The sequence below is a fragment of the Amaranthus tricolor genome, chromosome 2, assembly GCF_026212465.1.
Source record: "Amaranthus tricolor cultivar Red isolate AtriRed21 chromosome 2, ASM2621246v1, whole genome shotgun sequence".
NCBI classification, from domain to species: Eukaryota; Viridiplantae; Streptophyta; class Magnoliopsida; order Caryophyllales; family Amaranthaceae; genus Amaranthus; species Amaranthus tricolor.
In genome coordinates, this window is record NC_080048.1 from 40,000,147 (window position 1) to 40,027,750 (window position 27,604).

At 33.2% G+C, this 27,604-nt stretch overlaps 4 protein-coding genes and 1 pseudogene across 5 annotated transcripts; all 5 read left to right on the plus strand.

Annotated features, from left to right (window-relative positions):
• The first annotated feature begins 80 nt into the window (after positions 1-80).
• On the plus strand, positions 81-648 carry LOC130805808 (NDR1/HIN1-like protein 13; annotated as a pseudogene).
• Positions 649-3,730: 3,082 nt separating this feature from the next.
• LOC130806040 (ribulose-1,5 bisphosphate carboxylase/oxygenase large subunit N-methyltransferase, chloroplastic) lies at positions 3,731-10,329 on the plus strand. The gene is made up of 12 exons (XM_057670939.1): positions 3,731-4,214; positions 6,366-6,529; positions 6,650-6,733; positions 6,845-6,902; positions 7,160-7,213; positions 7,978-8,049; positions 8,200-8,280; positions 8,839-9,011; positions 9,430-9,532; positions 9,613-9,744; positions 9,831-9,953; positions 10,069-10,329. Exons 1-12 carry the CDS (start codon positions 3,810-3,812, stop codon positions 10,153-10,155), a joined length of 1,536 nt encoding a protein of 511 aa, XP_057526922.1. The 5' UTR covers positions 3,731-3,809; the 3' UTR covers positions 10,156-10,329.
• A 1,490-nt stretch (positions 10,330-11,819) lies between these two features.
• LOC130806042 (uncharacterized) lies at positions 11,820-16,092 on the plus strand. Of its 2 annotated transcripts, none has more exons than XM_057670941.1 (6): positions 11,820-12,299; positions 14,161-14,394; positions 14,502-14,550; positions 14,901-15,240; positions 15,492-15,567; positions 15,689-16,092. In XM_057670941.1, exons 1-6 carry the CDS (start codon positions 11,934-11,936, stop codon positions 15,839-15,841), a joined length of 1,218 nt encoding a protein of 405 aa, XP_057526924.1. In that variant the 5' UTR covers positions 11,820-11,933; the 3' UTR covers positions 15,842-16,092. The 2 variants fall into 2 exon arrangements, with proteins under 2 accessions (XP_057526924.1, XP_057526923.1); XM_057670940.1 differs by having other exon boundaries at positions 11,822-12,299; positions 15,674-16,092.
• Positions 16,093-17,290: 1,198 nt separating this feature from the next.
• On the plus strand, positions 17,291-22,864 carry LOC130806043 (transmembrane emp24 domain-containing protein p24beta2-like). The gene is made up of 4 exons (XM_057670942.1): positions 17,291-17,733; positions 20,722-20,908; positions 21,011-21,118; positions 22,499-22,864. The coding sequence occupies exons 1-4, from the start codon at positions 17,512-17,514 to the stop codon at positions 22,630-22,632; spliced, it is 651 nt and encodes a 216-aa protein (XP_057526925.1). The 5' UTR covers positions 17,291-17,511; the 3' UTR covers positions 22,633-22,864.
• A 2,567-nt stretch (positions 22,865-25,431) lies between these two features.
• Positions 25,432-27,461, plus strand: LOC130806045 (uncharacterized). The gene has a single exon (XM_057670945.1). It carries the CDS (start codon positions 26,488-26,490, stop codon positions 27,193-27,195), a length of 708 nt encoding a protein of 235 aa, XP_057526928.1. The 5' UTR covers positions 25,432-26,487; the 3' UTR covers positions 27,196-27,461.
• Positions 27,462-27,604: the final 143 nt, after the last annotated feature.

Here is a 27,604-nt window from a genome sequence, read left to right on the forward strand (position 1 = left end):
GGTATTAAGATTGTGGCATTGTTGTTGTGTTGCTATCAGGTACTATGTCTCTCTAAGAACCACAGCTTAAAATAGAAGAGATGAACGAATGAGTCTACCCAAGAGAATCACCGCCAGTTTCGGGTGAGCATTCAAATGCAAAGCTAATGATGTGCTCACCATAACCATCCATATAAACATGAGCCGTGACTCCTTTGCCTCCTCCAAAATGAGTTACCCTGGTTGTAATTACGGCCCTTATCCAGGAACATATGTGGTGCAAGTCTCTAAACATCAAATTTATCGCGTCTCTTTACCAGAAAATGCACATAAACTCAAGCTATATACCAAAAATAAGGCCCGAAAAGGCGGGTGCAAATATTCTATATCCCGTCTAAAAACCCAAAGATCCTAGCTACTCCATCGAAATTGTGCATGTTAAAGGGATCATTCTTTCGAATTCTGCTCAATTTGCTACAATATTCCCAGTTTATAACATGACATCATAAACCCAGAACAATAATGGTATAATCGGAATCTACTATGAACAAGATATTTGTATTAAGATTTACCATAACGGGTAAATTACCCGCTTTTTACCATCCACCTAGAAGTGTAACGGTATTATCAACGGAGTTAAACGTTGCTGGCATCGTGTTATCTATGTGACTATGTCAACAGGTGACAAGTTGGTTAAACGGTCAACGCTTTAACGGCAAACGTCAAGACTGTCTAAGAATTGTAAGGTCAACCCCAAAGCCCTGGTAAATATTTCTCGGTCCCTTTAATGTGCATATAGTGTAGCAAACAAATTTAGAATGAGAGAGTATTTTATGGCATTATTGAAGATTGGTGGGACTTGATCAAAGTTGACATTTGATAGGAAGAGGCTAATGTTATTTTGATTTGCCTTCATGCCTTGTGTTATTCGGTTACGTGAGAAATTATTTTTATGTGACACAATTTAAAAAAAAAATTCTTATTCTCATGATATATAGGGAAATTTTACGTGGTAACTAAAACTTTTAAAAAATTCATATGGTAATTTAGAGGTTTATCAAATTGTTCCACCGTCCTTTTTGCACATAAAACGCTAGCAAACGTTAATTTTCAAGTTTTAAGGCTGTTGTATATATGTCTATTTATATGACTCACCATTTTAAATATCATTAATCTCAACCTTTTCCCCTAAATCATAAATCCTAACTCTACCATTTTTGGATTTTGGAGAAAAAATATAATTTGGATGAAAAATGGTAGAGTGAGGGTTTATGTTTTAGGAGAAAATGTTGAAATTGATTGGCATTTGAAATAGTGAGTCGCATAAATAGGCGTACAACAGGCTTAAAGCTTCGAAATTAGCGTAAACTAACGTTTTATGTGCAAAAAGATCACGGTAAAACAATTAGTAAATCTCAGGGTTACCACGTGGAAAACCCAAAACCTCAGGGTTACCACGTGGAATTTCCCTAATATATATAAAATGGACTGTTTAACCTATATATAAAGTGTGTCTTTCGATAAAATAATCTCATACAGTTTGTGTATGTTATTTGTTCTTCTAATAATTTTTCGAATCCTTTGTCTAAGTATATGATGCGAATGTTTGGCTACTAATCAATACATCACACAAGCAAGAGCAATATTTTTCAACCATAAATCCCATTCATGGGCTTAAAAAAGCAGGTTTGAGAAAGTCAGAAAGGGTTTGCACCGCATCTTACGACTGCTAAAAGGGGAAAAACGATCAAAAGTGAAAAAGAGAAGAAAATGTTCAAATTTGAGGATTTATATAGTTATCTGATCATTCTGATCTGTAGTTTGGCTATTTTTGGAAGACACAACAGATTACATCGTCATGATTATCAAAAAGTTCTAAGTGTCATTTAATTTGATATATATATATATATATATATATATATATATATATATATATATATATATATATATATATATATATATATATATATATATATATATATATATATATATATAAAGGATACTTAAAATAAAAATGATAAGAAGAATATTTTTTAGTCACTATATATAAAAAAAAAAAAATAACGTTATACTTCAAATTTACAAGAAGTAAATTAAGAATATTTTTTAGATATATGATATAGTATTTTTTTTTGTGTAACATAGTGAGCTAGTGACTTTTACAATTACGTACTTTTACAATAAAAATGATAAGGGAGTATGATGCTTCTTATCCTTCTTATTTTGAACACTCTACTTATTGGATCCATCCCCTATATATATGCGATCAAATAAGAAGGGTGTTTAAAATAAAAAGGACACAAATTCTTAGTTGAGATGGTCTCCACAAAAGATTTCTCCTATATTAGTTGACCCATATTTCAAATTTAAAACAACCCCAAGAGAGGACAACATTTTTTTTATCTAAAAAGGTATCAACTAAATATAGGATGTGGGTTGCGTTCTTGAGAGTCATCTTAACAAAATACATCTCTCTTAATAGAGGACATGTAAAAAGGATAAGAGACACTATACACCATTGATTTCAATAAGATAAAAATTTTTTGGGTGTCGTGCCCATTTATAATTCTACTAAGCCTAGGCTCTTGGCTATAGCCTATATCAATCAAATTGAACTAAAAAATTGTGGCATTACACAATTCTAATAAAAAGAATGTAAAATTTCACATATCATTCTCATAGTGATTTGCTATATGAAATAATTCTTATCATATTTAACATCAACTTATTCTTTTAATATATTAGTGTTATATCCTAATTAGATATGTTATGTTAAATTTTCTTGTAATATTATATTTTTAAATTTGAAATCTACATAAGATTTCCATTTAATGTTTCTTAAAATATATATTTATTTTTTTATGTTGAAATATTTGCTAATTAATGAAGTTTTTTCATTAAAATTTTAATTTCTAAAATATTTCATCAAGAAACAAAATATACATGATAATCAAAAATTATTTTGAGAATGACAGAAAAAAAAAAATAATAACATTGTTGGAAGATAACCCAAATTTGTCTTGAAAAGTATGAAAACTTTAATCAATAAGTATTTATATTAACGACCGAATTATTTCATTAAAAACACTAAATATTCTAAAATCCTCTACCTATTTTATAAGAAATATTATAATTTTATGTTGATAACACGTAATTGTATCTCTATTAAAAACTTTGTGCATTACACGAATTTCTATACTAGTATACTATATACTTCCTCCATTCTGAAATACTTGCTACATTACGGCTATTAACACTATTTATCATTAAAATTATTTTATAGAGTATCTTATTTGAATTTTCTAATCATATGTATTAATTTTTTTTATTTTTAAATATTAGTATTTTTTTTTTTAAAGTTAAATATTAGTAGTTCAATATATATAGATAGTAATTAGTAATACGTAGCTGAATTTTGCTTTTAAAAAAAAAACTCGAACCCAATCTGTACCCTACAAAACCGAACCAATTAGTAATCGATGATAACCCGAGACCGATTGACACTCGACATGAACTTCAACCGACACCGAACTGATGCTAACCCAATAGCTTGAATAACCGATCTCCAACCGAACCGTGACTAACTGACTCGGCCCGAGTGTGACCCGTTGTAACAAACAGCCGAAAAATAACCGATCCAAAATACATCCAAACCGAATGATACCCGTCTGAAACCGATCCGATCACCGAATGAACACGTATAACATTGAATTGTCTAAAAAGAAATGAAATATAACAAATACTATAACGAAGTACCACCGAAACAGATATAACAACAGGATTACAAATTACGTTCAGATAAGCTTCCTCCTTTCTTACACCATTCAACAATGGCGGAACCTTCAACAATCCTCTTTCGAACCACCCTACTCCATTTCCCATCTTTCTTCAATCAAACCCATCATAATCCTTCATTATTTATAAAACCCATTTTCCATACAAGTACAACCAAACCCACCTCAGAACACCCTATTTCTCGAATTCGGTGCTCCATTTCCACTTCTGAAGCTCCATCTTCTACTTCAACGGAAAAAATTTTATGGGGATGTGAAGCTGACTCTTTGGAGAATGCTGAAGCCTTGCAGAAATGGCTAAATGGATCGGGTCTTCCTGCTCAGAAAATGAAGATAGAGAAGGTGGATGTTGGAGAAAGAGGTCTAGTTGCTAATAATAATATTAGAAAAGGGGAAAAGTTACTCTTTGTTCCTCCTTCTCTTGTTATTACTGCTGATTCGGTACTCTTTTTTCCCCTTTTTGCTTACCTAATTACTGTTTTCAATGAATTTGAATTACAAATTATGTTTTCTACAAAGATTCAATCGGAAACAATTGTTTTGTTATTAGTTACAAAGATAAGTTTAAAAACATGCGACCTTGCTTAAATGGGAGCTTGTTAATGGAATATTGTGATGGAATGGAATGTTGTAATGAATTTGAGCAAGGACACAGGGTCAATCGGATAACTAATGAGCGTAAGGCTGTAATCATGCGACCTTCAAACCGGGCTAGGGGAGGCACTTAATGGTACTGGGGTGATGGAATGAAATATTTAATGAATTTGATCTAGGAGATAGGGTCAATTGGAGACAATTGTTTTGTTATTAGTAACAAGGGTAAGGTTGCAAGCATGCGACCTCCAAACCCCGTTTAGTTGGGAGCTATTAATGGCGTTGGGGCGATGAAATTGAACATTGTAATTAATTTTGAACTAGGATGTAAGGTCAATTGGATAACAAATGAGGGTAAGATTGTAAACATGCGAGCTTCAAACCCTACTAGGTGGGAGCATATTAATGGTATTGGGATGATGGAATGGAATGTTTTAATGAATTTGAACTAGGAAATAGGGTCAATCAAAAACAATTATTTTACATTAGTAATGAGGGTAAGGTTGTAAACATGCGACCTCTAAATCCCGTTTATATGGGAGCCTATTAATGACATTGGGGTGATGGAATGAAATGTTGTAATGAATTTGAACTAGGACATAGTTTCAATTGGGATAACTAATGAGGGTAAGGTTGTAAACATGCGACCTCCATACCCTGCTAGGTGGGAGCCTTAATGGTGTTGAGGTGATAGAATGGAACATTTTAATGAATTTGAACTACATAGGGTCAATCAGAAACAATTATTTTGTAATTAGTAGTGAGTGTAAGGTTGCAACATGCAACCTCCAAACCCCATTTAGGAGAAAGCCTATGACATTGGGGTGATGGAATGGAATGTTGTAATACTTCAAGTAGGACATATGATATAGGATATTGAAGTATTAGTTTTTGTTGTAAATCATGAATATTTGTATGATGAAGATTCAAACCACAAACATGTTTCATTTCTTCTACTTTAATTGCTAAATTTTACTTGATTTTGTGATATTTAATCAGCTCATATATCATTTATTATAAATTACTAAAGGGGGCTGGGTAAAAAATACAAAGGCCGCGCGTTTGGACCATGGGGACAGGTTCTCAAAGTAAAAAAAATTAAATAAAATTGGTTTCATTTCAGGGCTGATAGTTAAACAGTGTTTGCATACAGGTTGAGTGTAGGCATGGTGTTTGATCAATATGAGTTCAGGATTTCTAGGCCTGCCAATTGAAGCGTTATAGTGAAACATCTGCTAGGGAAAAGTAGTCATAAAAGTTCAAGCTATCATCGATGGGAGTAGATTGAGTTGATCTCCCTTAAAGGATGGCGAGGGAGCTTTAATACCCATGATTTTTGGTGTTTGTACCAAATTGGAAGGAGTGAATGATTGGTATCGTAACTGGTATATGAGGAGGCACTTGTGATAGTTTAGTGACTTAAAAAGAATCTTACATTGTGTTAAAGTTAAGGTTGAAAGATTGCTCTCATAGCAAACGAGAATAATTGTTGAATTGTGTACTCACACTGTTTCACATTTCCTTGCACACCTGAGCCGATTTCTCTCACTTTTGTTCTTGCAACATACTCACCCACATACGGCAATCCCGCTACTAATAACTAAATGCTCTGTTAGTCTTTTGGTCTTATCCATCGGCCCAAGAGTGTCGGAAATATCCATCTGTGTCTAAAAATATCTTATCAGTCATATGAACATTTTCATTGATCCCTATCAACTGAGCTACTTGGAAATTGATCTTTGGCTTTTGAAGTTAAAAATATCCTTTTTTTATCACAAATTTTAAATAGTGTACTTTGTATCTTTTCATGTTGTGATTCACGGTTTCACCGTGAAACATGTCTCATACTTGGATAAAATAGCCCAATAATAGAACTTTTAGCTTATGGGCTTCTTGTTTTGAGGTCGTCTCACCATGAGACGGTCTCATACAAGATGGCCTGATATATGACACTGTATTACTTGCTTATCTTGATCTAATTCCATGTTTCTGTATTAGGAGTGGGGCTGTCCTGAAGCTGGTGAAGTGCTGAAAAGAAATTCTGTGCCGGATTGGCCGTTGCTTGCAACATACCTAATAAGTGAAGCAAGTCTAAAGGGTTCATCAAGATGGAGCAATTATATATCAGCCTTGCCTCGGCAACCCTATTCACTTTTGTACTGGTAAGATATTCCGTCATTCCCTCATCACATATTGGATCTCTTTTGTTCCATCTTTCTGTATATTTGCAGATAGGGTGTACTCTCAATGTCTTCCCCTACAGATTCTCTATATCGTTTCAGGACACGTTCGGAACTGGATAGATATTTGGAAGCTTCCCAGATTCGAGAAAGAGCTATCGAAAGGAGTAACGATGTAATTGGAACGTAAGACTCAGTTCTACGCAATTTACCCATCGGTTTCATCTCGTCAACAAAGATTTTCTTTCTTCATGGTTAGCAAAAGTTCACTAAATTACAGTTTCTCCCCTTGTGCAGATACAACGATTTAAAGCTCAGGATATTCTCTAAGCACCCTGAGTTATTTCCTGAACAAGTAAGTACTTTTGTTTCTTTGGATAATCTAGATATTGATAGCTTTAGTCATTTTGTCTTGGTTAAATGATGCTTTACTTCTCATTCCCCTTTTCTGCAAGAATTATCCGGTCACTCCTAATTCCGCCTAGGCGGGAGCCATTGAATGGCGTTAAGATAACACAACATTATCGTTGTTGGATTTTACTCGACCTTTAAAAAATCTTTTGGTTGTTTTAATTCAGCTCTAGAAATCCTTTTTGTCAATTGGAATTGCAGGTGTTCAACATGGAAACTTTTAGATGGTCATTTGGCATCCTTTTCTCTCGATTGGTACGTAAAATAGAATATTAATTCAGTGTTGACCATGGTGTATGTTTCTTTCTTTCTTTATGTTAATACATTTTTTCTTGATTCTGCATTTCCAATTTCATATGGAAGATATAAGTTTATGTAAATCAAATGTCTTATCGGCATTCTAGAAATTTGGGGATTAATTCTATTTCTGGATAGGGAAACCGTGGTAATGAATTCAAAGTTTTTTGGAATAACAGCATTCCCGTTCAGTATTTACGATGCTAATCTTAATGGAATTTAGCTTATCATGAATCCCATGTATCTCAAGAATTCAAGGATTCTATTGGAACATTATGGAAATTATGTGAAACGTAATTATGCGATTATTTTTCGATTAATAGGACATGTACCTATGTTTCTTCAACTACGAAAAAAACTTCGAATGCTTGACCTTCTCCGAAGGTGTTCGACTAATTTAATTGTTTCAATATGGAAAGTTTCAAATTGTAAAGGAGAGTATGAACTTTTCCATACAATGGGGAGAAGAGATAAATAGCTGTATGAGAGAATGAAAAGACTTTGGGTAGAATTTCAAATTGTTCTTGTAAAGCTCGCATTAGTATCATGCAGTTGAACCGATCATGATGCAAAATTTTATGATTCAATTTTTTTTTTATTAAAAAGGCATTGTTTTCCTTCCTATTCTGCTCACTTATCATTTTCCAAATATTTATGGTTTCAAAGAAAATTGCGTATTTTTGAAAATCTGAAAAAACACATTCATTTTCTTCAAAATGCAGGTAAGATTGCCCTCAATGGATGGTAATGTAGCATTGGTACCATGGGCAGATATGTTAAACCACAGTTGTGAGGTACATGATCTTGTATAAAGAGCCGAGTAATTGTTTTCCAGTTAGATGCTTCATAGTATTCAACTAGCATCATTATGCCGGGAATGCATTTTTTGACTTGATCTAGTTTGGTCAGTTTACGAATTTAATTCAAATATCGATTTTTCTTAGGTGGAAACTTTTTTGGATTATGACAAGTCTTCAGAGGGTATCGTCTTCACAACTGACCGTTCTTACCAGCCAGGTGAGCAGGTAAATCAAATATATGGCATTATTATATCACTAAACTAGATTTTCTTTTTAGTTCTCACTAATGTTATGTAGTTTTTAACAAATTATTTGACATGATCCTAAATACAACAAATAAGACACATGCCCATAGTGCAAAGATGCCTTAACAGTCCCGATTGCGGAAACAGAACGGTGATGTAGTGACGAGAGTGATGCGGTTATCATAACATCAAATATTAGCCGAAAGCATGATACATTCTATGAAACGTCCCAAAACGTGGATTTTTACACCTTTATAATGCGGGAATCATTGGTTTGATTTTTTTTTGAAAACCTTTACAATGTGACAGATGTGGCCTTGTTTTCGCACTATGCACAAACGTGCTTATAATGCGTGTTGGGGAATTTCTCCATTTTCAATTGTTGTGTACTTATGTCCCCAAGATAATTTAGAGGAAAATATAGTTTTTCTCAGGACACAATTATGCTTAGTTCGATTTTGAGGTGTCCTCGCCAGCTCTACAAATATAATTGCTCTTCTTATACTCACGCTTCTTATACTCGTGTTCTTTTGCACAGGTGTTTATATCATATGGGAAAAAATCTAATGGGGAGCTATTGCTGTCATATGGTTTTGTTCCGAAAGAAGGAACTAATCCTTCTGATTCTGCTGAATTGTCTTTGTCGCTTAAGAAATCCGACCAATGTTACAAGGAGAAGCTGGAAGTTTTGAAGAAATATGGCTTATCAGGGTAAGATTACATCATCGTTCGCAAAATCGTAATAGCTATTAAGTATGAATATAAAAACCCATAAAGAATTCTGTTTTGTACAAGAGGCAGCTCGTTTCGATGTTCAAATTTTCAAGCTATGTTACTCGGACTCTTCATTTTGCTTCACGTACCTTTGTCCGATCCTTGATTCTCGGACATTGGTATGGCACTTAGAAACGTCATTTTAGGCGTAAAATTGAGTATTTATACGTATTCGACACTTAGACACGTACTAGTATCCAACATCAGTACCCGAGTCCAAATAACATAATTTTCAAGCTTCCGTACCTTGATCTGAAATTTGTGCTTTGTTTAAGTAACTGCTGAAATTTCAACTGCGTCTGATTACTGTTCGATTAAAGCTATCGTCAGCAACCGACTGTTTTTTTTCTCGTAGGTCTCACTGCTTTCCTCTGCGAGTGACGGGTTGGCCGGTGGAGATGATGGCATACGCCTATTTGGTAGTCAGTCCACCATTCATGCTAAAACAATTCGACGAGGTACGGATAGTTAACATTCTTCGTGCTGGTGTATGATCTGAGTTCATTCTTGTGTATCTTACGGGGTATAAATATTTCAGATGGCTGCTATAGCATCAAATACAACAAAGTCGAAGAAGGATATTAGGTACCCCGAATTGGACGAGCAAGCTTTACAATTCATTTTAGATAGTTGTGAAGCGAGCATTGCAAAATACTCGAAATTCTTGCAGGTACGAATACGTTACTCAAAAATAAGTTGCACTAGCATTAATTTGATTTTCCGATAGCCTCATATTGCGACTTTTTCCTTTGATAGGCTAGCGGAACGATGGATTTGGATGTGACCTCGCCAAAGCAGCTCAACCGAAGATTGTTCTTGAAGCAACTAGCCGTAGACTTGTGTAACAGCGAGAGGAGGATATTGTACCGCACTCAATATGTAAGAAATCGAGTCAATATTTTTATTTTTGCTCATGTCATATTTTGTACGATAGTTCGTCTTTGCTCTTATCTCGTGAATGCATCTGACTTTATCCGATGTTGTGTGGTTGTAGATACTACGAAGGAGGTTAAGAGACATAAGATCCGGTGAACTGAGAGCTCTTCGAATATTTGATGGGTTTCGGAACTTGTTTAAGTGAATGCCTTCGATTAAACATCGGTGTGTTGTAATGTATTACGTGTAAAAATTTGTTTCGCGTTGCTAGGCATATCAATTTGGTGGTTTTGCGTTGATGTAATGTGCACGGATCTACACCTTATAAAATGAATTGAAGATTATACGAGTTTATTGAATTGCTTGATTGTTTTGCGTTTTTCTCGTCTATTGAGGTTTTTACTAAAATCATTTTCTCGACTTCTGAGGATTATGCGATCACGATTGGATAGTATACGATTGCAAGGTATGAGAATTGAGTTTCATATCGATTTTATGGGGTTTAACGTAGGATCATAGACTATTCTTCTTCGAGCTAGCTTTTGGATAGTGCTCTCTAATCGCGTGCACATCAAACAACTTTTAATACCCAAATTGCTTCATTGCACATCAATTATGGTCGTTAATTTTATCTTGCATGCTCGTGCTGTTGCTGTGTTATTGTTTAAAGGTGGTCGATATGCCATGTTAATATGTTATTTTACATGATTCACCATGAAACGTCTATCAAGCACATCACTTGCTTCAACATGATCCACAACAACTCAACATAACATGAAAATTTGAAAAAAGTAAGATAATTTAACAACTTTATTCAAAAAATAAATTTCGTTTAAACTTTATTTCCAAAATAAGAGTCCTTGCCTCCGAAGCTAGGCTTGGTGTATACTCGCATTTACTAACAATAAGTATAATGAAAAGGTCAAAATTTTAGTCAAAGTTTATTTCTCTATTACTAACAGCGACCTATTATTTGACTGATCAACTGGTCAGGTTCCTGTTAGTAACAACGATCTAATACGTTTCTAAATTCAGCAGCTTCCTCCTTCCTCATTTCACCCGATTTTGTATCAGCGAAACAACCCACGAAATCTCCCTCTACTTTCCACCATTAAAATCAACTTCAATCCTTCAATTAATCTCATCAAATTTCAAGTTTCTACTACTAATTAGTTCTGCCATCTTCCTACATTCACTTAAGGTACAATTTTTTTGTGTTTTTTTCTTTTTTCGAAAATTAGGGTTCACTAATTCCTCATCAACTTTCACGTAAATGCAAGTTCATAAACTTGCAATTTACTACTTCTTGTTGATCTACAGCTTATTAAGGTACGTTTTTATTATAAATTTTTATTTGTTGTTGATTTTATTACTAACAGCGACTTAAGGGTTTGACCAGTCAAGCATTCAGTCGCTGTTAGTAACAACGACTTGACCCCTGACTAAATTTTTGACCATTTCTTTTAATTCGCCGTTAGTAAGTACGAGTATATACCAAGCCTAACTTCGGAGGCAAGGACGCTTATTTTGGGAATAAAGTTGTTAAATTATATTATTTTTTTCAAATTTCCACATAACATGAGTTTCAATTTTATTAAAGCCAACAAAAAATATTATAATTATTTTTTTTAGCTTTGATTATAAAAAAGATTTTCAAGTGATTTAAATATATGAGCAAACAATTTTTTTGATGTTTCGACTAGATTAGGCTAAAATCAAAAATAAATAGAAAAACACAAATTAAATGAGTAAGATTATTTCTATTAGACTGTTCATGTTTATTTAGCAATAGATCATCTCACGATAAGATAACTTTAAAATAAAAAGTCAATAAATTAAAATTTTCTATTATTAATTTAAGCTACTTAAGCTAAGTATATGTAACATATACGGGGTCCTACTCCCAACCACTCGTTGTTCTGCTGAGTGACTGACCATCTTCTGTACCATTGTTTCTCCCTTGCTGACTGCTGTTGATACAAAATGGGACCCAAAAAGCGAAGAACGAAGCAACCCAAACTATTCACTGTCGGCGACACTATCCCAATCGGACCAGGAATTGAATTCCGGCACGATGAAGATGATGCATGGTACAATGTTCAGATTGTACTAATAGCCGATACTTTAATCGTTAAATTCGTGGAATTTCCAGATGATGAAGATGTCCAGTTTCATGTCGCTGATTTCATCGATTATGACGAAATTTTCAAATTTCTTCGACGTTTTCGACCGTTGTGTTTGCAATTAGAGGGTTCGGATTGTTCAGAGGTTAAATTGGGTATTAGAGTTTGTGCTCTTTTGGATTTGGGTGATAATGGCCGACGGTATTTCGACGCCATTGTTGAAGGGGTTTGCTTTCTCTCTCTCTCTCTCTCTTTTATTCTGTTGCTATTTTTCATATTTATTGCAATGTTGGGAAATAGGAAGCATCACATTATTTAAATGAATTGTGTTATATAAAAAAGTTATTTTTTGGAAATTTGACCAAAGATTAAAGTTTGTCTATGCCCTATGGTGTTGTCAATGGTGGAAAAAAATGTTTTGTTTTTTGTTAATGGTTGAAATTGCGTGAATCTTTTTTATTAAGCTACATACACTTGAATTATACCATCACTTTTTTTTTACCAACACAGCCCGTTTGATAGTTGATACTAAATGATGGTGGTGATGTGAATGATTTACACCGTAAAATTTTATAATATATAGTGTGACGTTCCCATGATGAAACTTTGATACTACCTTTCGGAATGGTAATGATAATGCAATAAAATTAATTTTGCGAGAAAAATAGAAGATTGAAATAGAATAAACATGACTATTAACCTTGTGAAGGGATTTTTCTACTAAAATTACATAACTTTTCATTATCATTCTCACTATTTGATACTGACAACCAAACGGGCTGCCAATCTATCATGTAGTTCCCATTTACGTGGATTTTGGTGGATAGATGTATGCAAATCAATTAACTTTTGCTTAAAAATATCATGTGCATATCCACCTAAACAAAGAGTGCAAATGATTTAATAAGTGATTTTAATATACTTAAATATAGTTCATCATGATTTGAAACCAAAGAACTCATTAAGAATGGATATTACACTTGGATTCTAGTGACTCCTACTTGCATAGATTTTGGTGGATGGATGTATGCAAATCAATGCTCCACATAAATATAGAGTGCAGGTGATTTGATGAATCATTTTAATATATTTTTATATAGTTCATTATAATGTGAAACCAAAAGAACCATTTGAGAATTAACATTACTCTTAGATTTTACTAATTAAATTGAATTAAATTTACTCCATTCTTGAATATGAGTATAGGAGATTGAGGAAAATGAAACACTCTTGATATACTGCTATCATTCATGTATCTTGGTATGTTTGTTAACAAACTTATACACCCTATGTCCTTTGAATATGCTACGTTACACCAGAGAGCTTTAACTTCAATTTGCATAACGTAGCAAATTCAAAGGTAGGGAGCAGTATCTTATATGGGTCTTCCATACCAAGTCATCAAAATAAATAGAAATATAGAATTAAGTGTACGCAAGTGCTAGATAGTTATAAGTTGATCTTTGTAATTACACTCGAATACATAATTTTTAAATGCACTAGATATATTATGAGAAGTATCAAGAAATTTTTATCAAGTATCTTAGTATTTACAAAAGCAATTTTTATGGGTTTTTCTGAAAGTAAAATCACTAGATGTATTAAAGATTGCAAGTTGTGGGATAGAGGGATTTGATGCCAAATAGTTATGATGGTGGTATGTACCAATGCGTGCTTTTTTCATTAATTTTCATTAAATTCATTATTCTTTAGAGGTAATATTGAGTTTACAGTTATTCTTGTGAGAGACCGTCTCTCAGAGAGATGCCCTTAAAACGAGAAGCTTACATTCTTATTTCCTCTTTAATTTGTATTAATTGGACTATTTAGCCCATATTTATAGTGTGTCTCTCGGAGCTGGATACCAGTTACATTGTGAACATCTCGAACTGGAAAGTTGGATAATTTGGTAGGGCGGAGAGGATAATGCAAGTTGGTAGCCTTTCTTTTATGGGTTAGATTTGTTCTCTTTTGTTGCTCCACTCTGAATTTTGTCTAGCTAATAAACTAGAACTTGATTCATCCTTTCAAGAATATACTGCTTAGCTTCTATATTAGCCTGAACCGAGCGTTATCTGCTTGGAAAGGTGAAACGTAAGGAGCATACAATCATGGATGGAATTGAGAATTGCTCGTGTTCTGTTGTTCTTTCATGGATGCATGGTCCAAAAGCAGGGACACTGACATTAGCTAGAGTTGAGGACCTTTGCCTTATTCGGTCTCAGAAACAGCTTGATCCTCGGCTTGCTTGCTTTTCGGAACTAGTTAAGTGGAAACATGGAATAACATTGCCTAAGTTGATCACTGAGGATATAAATCAGGCAAGTTGTTCATACTGCTGTTTGAGTTCTCTGCCCAAGAACTTGAATGGTACATTTTTTTGCTGTCGGATTGAAGAAATCTTGTGTTTTCTTTCAATTTTTCGTAGATATCAGAAGGTGAAAAACCGATGGGAGAAGCGTTGTCACATGATGGAGGTTTGAACTTTGAAGTTAATGTTTTAAGGGATATTCTACATGGTAGCAATGAACTTTTGCCAAAGGCTAGTGGTAGCAGATCTTAAAGAAATTCCACAAAATAGCATTGTACTTTTAGAATTAAGTTGCCGTAAAATTAATTTCCAAAAAACATTTAGATTATAAGTTAAATTGTGAAATTTCAAAAGTACAATGCTATTTTTTGTGGAATTTTTTTAAGATTTGCTACCACTGGCTTTTCGAAAAAGTTTGTTGCTATCATGTAGAATATCCCATGTTTTAATTAATGGCGTAAGTTTCTATGTTAATGTTTAATTCGCCTTGCATATTTTTCCCTTATGGCTAAACAGATATTTTGGGTTATGAAAGCAGTGAAGACATAGATCTCGGAGGAGGAGATCGTGCCCCTGCAAAACGTAGGCAAAATAGAGACTATAATATTGGCTCGATGGATAAAGAAGCATGCTCTTTTTTTGTCGTTGATAATTTGGAAAAGGATGTAACCCCCTCAACAATTTCGGACTTTATACGAGAACAAACCGGTGTTGAAATTGATGCTTTTGTCTTCTTGAGTTTCCCATCACAGACATATACTAGAGGAGCTCTTGTCGTTGATTCTGATGAGCATCTTGAGATTTTGTGTAATTTCGTGGCTAAATCAGATCAAATGATCACATCGTCAAAGGGAAGGTACCTAAAACATAGTAAACGCGTTGATTCTGACAATGTCTTTCCCCTTTTTCCGATTACATAGAATGAGAATGTTTTGATCACTTGGCTTTTTGCAATTATAATGTTTTCGTTCTTTAGAAAAGTTGATCAAATGTGTTTGCGGGTGTTTTTGTTTGCTGATGTTTAAAGCTTTCAAGAGTCGTGATTCTTGCATCGAGTGTCCTTTGTTAAGTGGAACGTCTCTAATTCTAAACAATTTGCTACCCTAGGCCATGGGTTGTGCTTGATTCTTCAGCAAATGAATGGGTGAGGCCTTCTTTTTGGTGCTTGGAACCAGAACATCAGGTTAGAACTTCGTTTTATTGACTGTACATTTACACGTTCCTACAAGTTTTTAGTCTTCCTTTTGATCAATGTTGTGTTCGTCAATCGCCATCCTGTTAACCTCTAGAACGGAAAGCTGCAGTCAGCTGATGACGGATTGAAAGTTGTCAAGTTAGGGAGCGAGGAATACCGCAAGGCAGAGAAGCTGAGGGAGTTGTTTCTAAACTTCACAGACCATCAGGAGAAACTATTTGAAAGGTTGGTGATGGAAGAGCAACGTATACTAGATGGCTGAATCACAAATTTCATAGGCCCTTTCGAAATATAGCTATAGATAAATTGTGTAACCTATGACAATAATTGGGACTGATGTATTAGTTTATATAGTTGACCATAATTTTCTATGTCAAGGCTTTGACATTGTGATTGTAATTGTCGAGTTTGTATGGGAGTAGTGTTTACTAACAAGTACTCCCTTTGTTCTTAATATTTTGCAACAGTTGCTTTCTGAGCATTGATCGTTAATCAGTTTAAATTTGTATTTCATTCTATAAGTTAAAATATACAAGTGAAATTTTATTTAATTCGTTTTAATAGATATGAACTTTATCATAATTAACAATATTAACGATTGAATTTGAAGTTGATAGAATACGCCTTATATAGGAACGGAGTATTAATACAGATAGATTATGTTGAAGGCTTTATGTGCTACAATTTTAGGTCTCAAGATAGTTTATATTAGCAAAAGCACAATACTCCATTTCTAACAATCTCAAAGAGACATAAGACTATTTTATTCTATAAATTAAAAAAAAAGGTAATCTTTTATCTAATCATTACATGGGAAATTTATCACTTGATTAATAAAATTAGTCATTCTACTTAAAAGTTGGAATGAGGATTTTTAAATATTACAATTTAATCTTTTAAGTCTTTAAATTAGTCTATTAAATATTAGAATTGACTTTTTAAGTTAATTGACCTTTTAAGTTTTGAAATTGTGAAATTTTATAATTTAAAATGTCAATTTCAAATCCTAATTAATGGTCTTTTAAGTCTTCAAATTGGTCTTTTAACTCTTGAAATTGACATTTTAATTTTTAAAATTGGTAATATATATAATTGGGCCAGCTCAATAAAATGCGTTTTACAATAAGACGGTTCCACCATAGATTGTGTGAATTAATTTTGATGGGTGTACTTCTTCCACTAATATTCTCATTTTGGAAAAATATATCATAATTCATAAAATTATTTTTATAAAAATGTGTTAGAATTGTGGAAAAATATGTCATAATTTATAATTCATAACTTTATAAAATATATCCTATATTCTCAATTTGGAAAAATATACTATCATAATTTATAAAATTAACATAAATTATTGTTAGAGACAGTCTTCAAAAGATGCATTAGAAATATAAACTAAATAACCTAATTAGTACAAATTAAAGAAAAAATAAGAATATGAACTTCTGATTTTGAGGTCATCTTTTTTGAGACACTCTTCCACAAAATTAATTTTTCAAAATACGTTCAATAATATCCGATCGAATTTCGAACAAAAATAAATAAACAAAACCAAAAAAATAAATTAACAAAATTCCCACCCTATCAAATCCTACAACATAAGAGCGATTTATTAACTTCACAAATAACCTCTATTTACTAAGACCGTGCAGCGTAAACTCGATTTTTTTTTAAAAACTCGCAAATCACATTCCTTTTCATTTTCTCTCTTAATATAGAAAATCTAAAAAAAAATTGGGGTTTTTAATATTTAACCAAAAGTTAAGAACTTGAATTTTAGATATTTCATGAGAAAAAAGTTAAATTCGAATGGGTGAATCTGCTCTACCCAGAATCTGAAAACTCCCAATTCTCTTCCTTTTCCTCTTTCGTCAAATTTTAACTTTTTAATAATATTTGGGCACCACTTAATTCATCTTTTTACACATAAAAATGGAAGAAAGTAGGAGGATAAGGAAGATGGTAATTGGGATTTTATTTTTATGGAGTTTAAGATTATTAGGAGGAGCAAATGGGTTGAGATTTGTAATTGATAGAGAAGAATGTTTTTCTCACAAGGTTGAATATGAAGGTGATACTGTTCATTTTTCATTTGTTGTTATCAAGGCTGATACTCCTTGGCATTCTGAGAATGAAGGAGGTGTTGATCTTGTGGTAAATTTCTTTTTTCTTTTATCTTTTTTTTGTGGGTTTGCTTTATTTTTATGATCTGTGAAAATTTTCTTTTCTTTTTTGTGGGTTTGCTTTAATTTTATGAATTTGTTCTTGAAAGATTTGTTCTTGATTTTGTTGATTGATTTCAAGCTGTGCATGTTGATTTGATGTAAATTAGGGTTTGAAAGGGAGATGCTTTTGTTATTATTGTTCAAAACCCTTAACATTTGATTGAAGCATGTGAACAATTGGGAATGGTCATTTGTAGGAGGTGTATAAAACAGACCCGATGACCATATATTTGTCCGACCTGTAACCGAACCCGATTTAACCGACTTTAAAATGGATATACAATTATGTAAAAATCAATATGAACACAAAATTCGATTTTAAACTGATCCGAAACCCCTGACCCGAAATCAAACAGATGACTTGAATGAACACCTCTAGTTATTTGTGAGGGTTTAACTTTAGGAGAACAGCTGCTATTATGCCTTAAAAAACATCCAAAATTAGATCATTTAGGATCTTTGTGGTGCTCTGCCTATTGTGGGGTGAGGAAAGGATTTGGAATTGTATGGGCATCTTGGCAGTGTTGAAGAACCTTTGTAGACTAGTTTATAGCTATCTATTTGGATATATTCTGAACTGATGGTAGCAAGTGGCAACATACACTGTGGGTTTTATGGTTTTTATTGATGTGGTATCTTGTGATGGTGGAAAGACACCATTTTTTGTTTAGGTATGATCAGTGTAATATAATTAATTCATTTTTTGAATTCGCAATTCGCTCAAAATGACCCTGAAATTTCCCTAAACCAACCATGATTCGATTTTTTAATTCGCAATGAGATTATTGAATCTTTTGATAGTGGGTATGACTTAAGTTGTCTCAAAGAAATTAAGGATAATGTTGTTTAGACTAGCTGAAGGTTGGAACTTTGCATGTTTAGAAAAGGAAGTGTAGACTGAGATGACTTTGATATTAGGAGTGAAGGATGGCCTACTGGAATTTGTAGGAACGCATGACTATGGTTAGGAATGAATGGAGAAATAGAATTATTATGAATGATCATTGGAATTGATTTTCTTGGTTGTAGTCTTGTGGATTAGTATTAGAAAAGAACAACTGAAGAATAATTTTTGTTATCTATGATCTATCACGTTCATTTGTTTGAATCATGTAGACAACCCGTCGCCCCAAGGATTAAGATTTCTCATCTTTATTGTTTGAAGCAATAAATGGTTCTTACAAGAATACAAGGAGGGTTTACATAGAAATAAGGCGCCATCAAAGTGTTTAAGATTTAGAATAGAATTTGAAGGCGAGCAAACTACCATTGTCCTCGAAGGCAATTTTGCTTGGGTACTGTTCACTGTTGTGTATTGTACTTTTAATGTTGTCCCCATAACTTCATCGAAACTACAAATCAGAGAGGTCATCATATAGACATTAGAGAAATCTTTAGGTTTTTATTACGTACATTATATATAAATCCAACTGTTATATTCTATTCACAGTTTTATTTTTTCTATTACTTACAACTTGTTTGAATGGAGGGAGAGACGATAAAAGGAGGGGTGAGATTTCTTTTATTTGGATAGCAAATGGGAAGGTGAAATTGGAGGGATTAATTATTTCATATTTAGTAAGAGACTAATCTACCAAACAATGGAGAAAAAGTATGAGAGATTTGAAAGTAAAACTCATCACTTTTTCATTCCCATCCTTGCTCTCCTTTTCGTCTTTATGTTCACCCCCCTTCTTGTCCTTCCTCGAGTTTTATTGAAACAAGTTAATAGTGGAGGTCAACATGAGTTCTTTGTGTTTCAAGTTAGTCTGTTTACCATGAAGCCTTACCACTCCATTTTTGCGAGAAACTTAAGAAAGATATGGATTTTTGCGAGAAACTTACAAACATTCTAAGTGTGAAAGAGTTAACACCTAGTTGGTCTGTTTACCATGAAGCTTTACCACTTCTTTTGCTCCATCATCGTCTTCCTATCTTCTAGTGGATTGCAACAATGATTCCAAAATTATATTCCTCTTATTTCCAGATCATTCCCTTAGCCATTTTTGATTTGTAGCTTTTTCCTCTATCATCAAGTTTTTATGTCCGAATGTGCAGCCTCTTGCTGTAGTTCGAGAGAATTTAGGCATTTTTATGGTCTTTAAAGGAAAATAGGTTGTATTGTTGTATTATTAGCTAGTCTTTTGATGATTGGTGCGTTGTCGGCTAAAGTGAGTGACAGTTTGATTGAGGTGACATTAGTGTAGGTTGATCAAGAGAAACAAGAAATGTTGTCCTTTAGTTGGACCATACTAAGACCATAAAAATTAAAACTGATTTGGTATGAATGAAAAAAGGAAAATATTTGAATTAATTTGTGATAGAAGAGTCGTAAAAAAGCTATAGCGCAGGTCCACGTTTTACAATGGTGTTTTGGTATTGGAAATGATTATCGTTGGAAACTTGAATACGGTTGAGTTAAATGGGTTTCAGGAAGTGTGGGTGCACACATATAGTTGGTCTATAAAAAAAACAATCGACTTTTTTTTTTAACAAAGGTATGATTGCCTACGTCCGACCCTCCAATCCCCGCCTTGGTTTCAGATTTTAAGGGACTAAAGTAAAATGACCTATTAAATCATGTGCACTTTTTATATATGTAAAGTTGCACATGATGTTTACTACTAAGGATCGATCGTCAACAACCTCTTTGTTAGTGATATCACTAACAAGTGTAAGATTGCTATACATTCGACTCTCTAAAACCCCACCCGAATTTGGAGTTAGTTAATGGCATTGAGATAATGAAATGTGGTTGTTGACTAAGACTACCTATCACTCAGTGTAACATAATTTCCATGTCGACTAAGACTAACTAGAAAATGTCATTTAGATGTGCTTCATTCTTTGGACCGATTATAGAATATAGATGTTGTAACTTTTACTCGAGTTTCTGTTTGCTGATCAACGTGACCAGGTGAAAGGACCCGACAATGATCAAATGCACGACTCACGTGACAAAACTAGCGAGAAGTACGAGTTCATCGCTTACAAGAAGGGGGTTTATCATTTTTGCTTTTCTAACAAGTCCCCATATCACGAGACCATCGACTTTGACGTGCATGTTGGCCACTACGGATATTTTGACCATCACGCAAAAGATGGTCAGAGCTCTTTCTATTGCCATCTCCGAACAATTTTCTTCTATGTTTCATCTTCATAATGATATATCTTAAAAGGTTCTGTCTTTCCGTGTCGTTTTGCAGAGCATTTGAGTCCTGTGTATGAACAGATCGCTAAATTGGAGGAAGCTCTTTACAACATACAATTCGAACAACATTGGCTACAGGCTGAGACCGACCGCCAAGCAATAAGTATGTAAACCCTTCTTTACTGCATACTGTTCTCTTTAACATTATGCTAATTGCTTATTTAAAGTTTCTAGTGAGACTTTCAAGAAAATTTTAACCCATGGGTTATTTAAAGTTTGGCTCTTTAAGATTTTTGGATTATTTACTTGTAGTATAATAATGGATTAAAGACTAAAGTAAAATGACTCGTTAAATCATGTGTGTTCTTTATTTATGTAAAGCTGTACATGACGTTTTATTGCCAAGGGTCAATTGGAAACAACTTCGTTGTTAGTAAGGTTGCGTACATCTGATCCTCTTAAACCGCACGTTAGGCGGAAGCCACTTAATAGCATTTGGGGTAATGGAATGTTGTGTTGTTCTTATTTGTAGTATAACTATTATGGTCCATTTGGTTAATGGTAATGGAAATGATTTGTAGTGTAAATTTTCATGATATGTATCATGTTATTCCATGAAAGTTTGATCAAACAAAGTTTTTTTGTTCACAATTTTCAATTACCACGTATTCAAATGGTAATGCATTGGAATGAATATTGGGAAGAAAATGAAATTGTTGAAAGAGAACAAACATGACTATTAAATTTGTTAAGAGATATCTACTAATTTTTCATTACCATTTCCACCATTTGGTACCGTTACCAAACGAGTAGTTAAGAGTAAAAATTTGGTTGTTCAATGGTAAGGGAACTCATAATTTTGCATAGGGGTTGGAGGTTCTAGTTTTCTTAGTACCAACCTTTTAATAAATTTTTGCTTTATATATTTTCGGCCCCTTTAACTTTTATTTTTATGGGTGTTTACCGATAAAGATTTACTTTATTCGATAAAATTTTGAGCGTAATTGACTCGAATCACCTATCAGAGTTTCGTTTCTGCTTATTAGAAGCTTTAGCTCCGGTGTGGCTTGTGCAAATCTTGTTGATTTCTTTTGCTTTGTTTTCTTTTTCCTATTTTTTGAAGAGGGAGAGGGGGGAGGGGGGGGTGTAATCTATCATGATTACGTGATTTTTGGTTCAATAAATATATTTCATTGTTCCAATATCATTAAGTGGCTTCCACCAAGTTCAATTTGGAGAATTGGATGTACGCAATCTTACTCTTATTAGCGATAACAAAGGGATTATTTCCTATTGACCTTTGATCGCAAGCATGATCTACAACTTCGGACACAGTGACACGCGCGCGCACACAAACACACACACACACACATATATATATATATATAAGAAGTGCACATAATATAATAAGTTATTTTGATATAGTCTCTTATTATCCAAAATCAAAGAACTATAAATGTTTTGCTATCGACAATGGAAAACCATGAAAAAAAGGGAAAAGGTGGATTATGACCTAAAATGTGTACCTGATTTTTGGTTGTAGTTAACGAAGGAATGAGCCAAAGAGCAATGCACAAGGCATTCTTTGAATCAGCAGCGCTTATCGGGGCCAGTGTTCTCCAAGTTTACCTGCTCAAACGCTTGTTTGAGCGCAAGCTCGGGACATCCATTGTTTAGAGCTCCGCAGTTTGTAGGTTACATTGTCGCGACTTTAGACTGGCTTTGTATAGTTTTCGCCTTTGTACGCGCTTACATAGTTTGGAAGAGAATTATTTCCTTATGTTTCAATTTTTTTTCTTGAACTTTTCTTGTAAAATCTGTAAAATTTGTTGTTGTAAGTGTATATCATGTACTCTATTTTTCGATTACTAGTACGTATGAGTAGACGAGACTATTTTATTCGTCCTAATTAGTCGTTAATAACTTTGATCATTAATATTTTTAATAATTGTTAAATTATGGAAAAAGTATTGTGGAGATAGTACAAATTTTCATTGATTTTGTAATAATGATATTAACTTATGATTAATTATGAATAATATAATTGAGGGGTGCTTGCATAGAATAATATCAACTATTTATAATATATTATTTGATAAAGAATAAAGCTAAATTATTTGTTAATTGAAAATTGGTATTATTTTAGAGAAACATCTATTAAGTTGATATTATTCAAAATTAATCAAAAGTTGATATTATTGTAGAAAAATTAGCAAAAACTTTTATTATTCATGTTTAAATTATCACTTAAAATGTTTTCTAAATGAAGTTTTGCAATACAAGAAAATTTTTTACCATATTTTATCTACAATGGAGGTGATGTTATTATAACTTTGTATGATACAATTGAATTTAATTTTGGAAATTCATCCCCAATTTTTCTAATTAATTGTTAAGACTAAAATATATCAAATAGATTCATTTTATTGACCTTTATTGTATTTATTTGAATTAATAAGCAATTATCAAACTTAATTAAATGCATTATTCTTTATTTAAACTTAAATAAATTTATTTATCATCACAAAATTTACATGTTATGAAACAAACCATATAGAACAAACCCCAACCATTTTCTATTAGCAATACTTTAGGATCTAGAGGTTTGAGAATAATTCTCTTTACCACTAGTCTAACAAAGTAGTTTTTTGGATTTTAAATTGAACTAAAATCAACAATAATTAAAATTGAAATAAATTAGATCATCATTAGTAAACGCAATGCATAAAGGATCAAAGAGTCATTCGGCTCGAGAAAAGCCTGCAAAGAAAAACAAAGCAAGATAACACAAGACCAAAATAACACAACGACCAAAGAAATGTAAAAACAATCATAAAGATCTGGACAATAACAAGACATACGTATAGGCATAAGTGACTATTCAAGATCTAAAACACAAAAACAACATCTCCAACTAACTTTATTCCTACTCAGATAATAAATAAAATTAAAATAGATTAAATAATTGTAAAGTAAAATCAATTGAGCTCACACATAAAATAAAATTAAAAAAAAAACAATTAAAAAAAATAATTTTTTTATATAATCTCACAATTGCATATTCCAATATGTTAGTGGACAAAATACCATTCTTCATCAAAAGTAACAACACCTAATAAGCAACAATTTACAATGAAACATTCATCAAGGTCTAAGCATGGTCCCCAACCTAGTAAAAGACTTGGGGAATCACACACCTAAGACATTCCTTAACCTAATTAGTCTTTCCCACAAAACAATTAGCTATATATGAATTGTCACACTTGATCTAATTGTTATTACCAAGATACCAACTTTCAAAGAAAAATCTACACTCGAAGGCTTAAAACCCTTTTGTTTATTACCATAATTAAGATCTTGCAAGTACGACACAAGGCAAATTGGTCTCAAATTTGCTTGAATTTCCATGTGGCATTGCTTCATTGATACAACTGGTATTCACTTTCTAAGACAGTCGACAAGTGTCGGCTTTTGCTTCGCCACATTGGCTTCATTTTACATAGTTACTCAATGGTTTGTGTGATTCTATCTGTTTGTAGATAGTGTAAAAATGCGGTTTCGATTATAATTGTAGTGAATGTGAGTGGTTTTTAATTATTACATCATTTAGTTCGGTGGTGGTAAACTTAAAAATATTGATATGAAAAATATGGATAATATTTTGAATTAAATTATTGTGGGAAAGACTAATAGTAGCAATTTAGAATTTTCAAGTATATTGTGTTCAAAACAAACTCAATGATTCGACATGCACTAGAAATTGAAATCGAACCCGATTTTGACCCGAATTCAAAATGAATTCAAAGCTACGTATTACGTAAAAATCAACTTAAACACAAAGCTCAATTTCAAATAATCCAAATAAACACCTCTAACGATTATCAAAAGTCGTTTAAAATAATTGAGACTTAGAGCACATCTCTTGATCCTTACTTCTCTATACTAGCTTTGTCGTTATCCTTTATGGAAAATGTTACCAAAGTTGAAATGATTTTATGGAAAGTAATAGAAGCAACCTTCTTAAACTCTCATCTCCCACGTAAAATAGGAAACGAAACTATAAATATTGAAAAAGTATTTTTATTTCAGGGTAATATTATTTATTTTAAATGTATCAACTGTTATCGAATATCTTATGAACAATATATGCAAATTTTATTTGTAAAGGGAGGTAGTATATATAATGTGCAACTTTACATAATCAAAAATGTGCATGATTGACGAGTTATATTAATGTAGACTGTTATAATCTGATTTAAAATAACTAAAAATATTTGGCTAATCGAAAATGCAAAGGTTCAATTATTTTACTTGAAAAAAAAAAGGTAATTTGTGGAGACTTAAATAAATAAGGAGCTGATTTTAGTAACCCCACATTAGTATGATTATGAGACAAAGTGGTAAGGGGGCTTAACTTTCCTCCAGACAAATTGATGGACCAACTAAAGCATGCTTAAAGCCATCATTAAAGGAAAAAAGATAGAATCAACCAAGCATGGAAAAATCTAAGTGTAGCTAGAAAAATAGGGTCAATTCACTATAAACATTCCCAATAATTCAATTTCAACCCGACTTCGACAATATTCTTTGAATTGAGATCAGCTACATATATGATAAATCAATATACAAGTATTAGTTTTACTGGTCATCCTCCATTCATTGCGATAATCTACAAATTTCAATCTGTAAATCGAGATTCTAGCTTAGTTGCGGGCTAGAGGACTAAATGAAGCATTAGTTAACCAAGCAAGAAAGATTACACATTATAGCATGGTTTTGTTGTGGCACAAATTTCAGGTTGGAAATTTCCCATCAAGAGGCCGTCTTTGTTTGCAGGTAGGGTAGGCCGACGGAAGGAAAGGACTAGTTTGAGGCAACGAGAATCAAACCTAAGATCTTACTTGGGGAAAGTGATACATGCTTCAAGTCTCCAACTGAGCCAAGAGTCAAACCCGATTCTCCTAATAAGGCTTTTTTTGGGTTTAAATGCAATTTGGAGGGAAAGAGCCATGTGGTAAGCTCAGAAGAATTCACATGGCTTCTCTTCTTCCAAAGTCCCCTTCTTTAAAACAATATAAAAACTATGTACATGAAAAATCAGGTTATGAGTTTTCCAAGAGAGAATCCCTTTGGTGAGAACCTCATCTTAATTTGTTGTATCAGACAAAAAGCCTTCACTCCCTCGTCCGTGTACCCCTAAGTTTGCTACATTTTCTATTTTGTCCGTCCAGTTGATATGCTACATTTCGTTTTATGTACTTAGTAGATAAGTGTGTGTTGAATACAAAGAGAAAAGGAACTTTTTCCCCTCTTAAGTCTTAACTCAAAAGTTCAAGTCTATTACCTCTATAGCACCTTGTTAGTTCAAAGTGCGTCCCCTTCAGTCTCACTTTGAACAACTTTTTCCCGTTTTCAGAATCAATTCTTAGGATTTGAGTCGAGAATCAATAGAAATCTTTGAATAAATTATCCAATTCCTAAACTTTTATCATCAATAAAACATTTTCTATCAGTAGAGTTTACAAGGAAAAGATGGCCTATTCATGTTTACTAAGGAACCCATTATCTTGGCTCGCTGTCTTAGGCTCATTACTTGCATTTTCTCGCTCAACAAATTTTTGGTTTCTTACAATCCTACTCACATCATCAGCTCTTATTCTATGTCCTGTAATCATCTTACGTGCAAAGCGATGTCAGAAGAAATCGATAACACGAGAAGATTTGTGTGGAACTTCAACCGAGGAGGTAGTTTTAGAATCAAGTAGTCAAGATAAGGTTAGCTCGGTGAATCAAACATCATCATCAGAAGAAGAAGAGTTAAAAAAGGAGAAGGAAGATAAAACAAGGGATACTTACCTGGTAAGATCATCAGTAGAAGCACTACTGTCAGACAGTGAAAGTGTTGATCACACCACTTCAAGTGAAGATTCAGAAGTCGATTGGATGTTTCGAGAAAATCTGAGCAATGACAGTACAAACTATTCAGATGGGTCGATCTCAGACGAAGAGGGATTGATAGAAATCGCGCTTCCAACAGGTCACTATGTAGACTCACAGAGAGCACAAGAGCAACAGTCCTGGTATGGGTTTCAGCAGAAATGGACGGATTGTTCGTTAGAATCTCATTTCAGACACCAAAATTGGATGGAAATGCTTAATGAAATGAATGACGATAATTTTATCGAAATCGATCTTTGCATGGGTTCAATCAAGTGTTCAAGGTTTGAAATTCAAGCATAATCCAATATATACACACAAAACCAGTTAATTTTTATTGGTCATCATCTGCATACCCCGCTCATAGAAGATCAGATATATTAGTATCGGGTTTATTACCTTTTTTTGATCCTTTTGATGGATTTTTCCTCCATTGTTGGGGTATCTTTGCATTCACCTTGGATGCCATTTGAAGCACTAAAGTGGTCTTCCTGTTAGCAAAATCTTTCTGTGATTAATTAATTAAACTCTGACATCTATTTCTGTTTAATATTGCACACTCTTAATCTTGATCTTTGCAAGACATTATTTTTTGTTCATGTCAGACATTTTGTTTAATTGATCTTTTTGGCAGAATTAAGTTTAATTATGTTGAAGTACAACATAATTATCAAAACGATAAGCCCAGTTCACAAGCATCCTCCCCAATTTT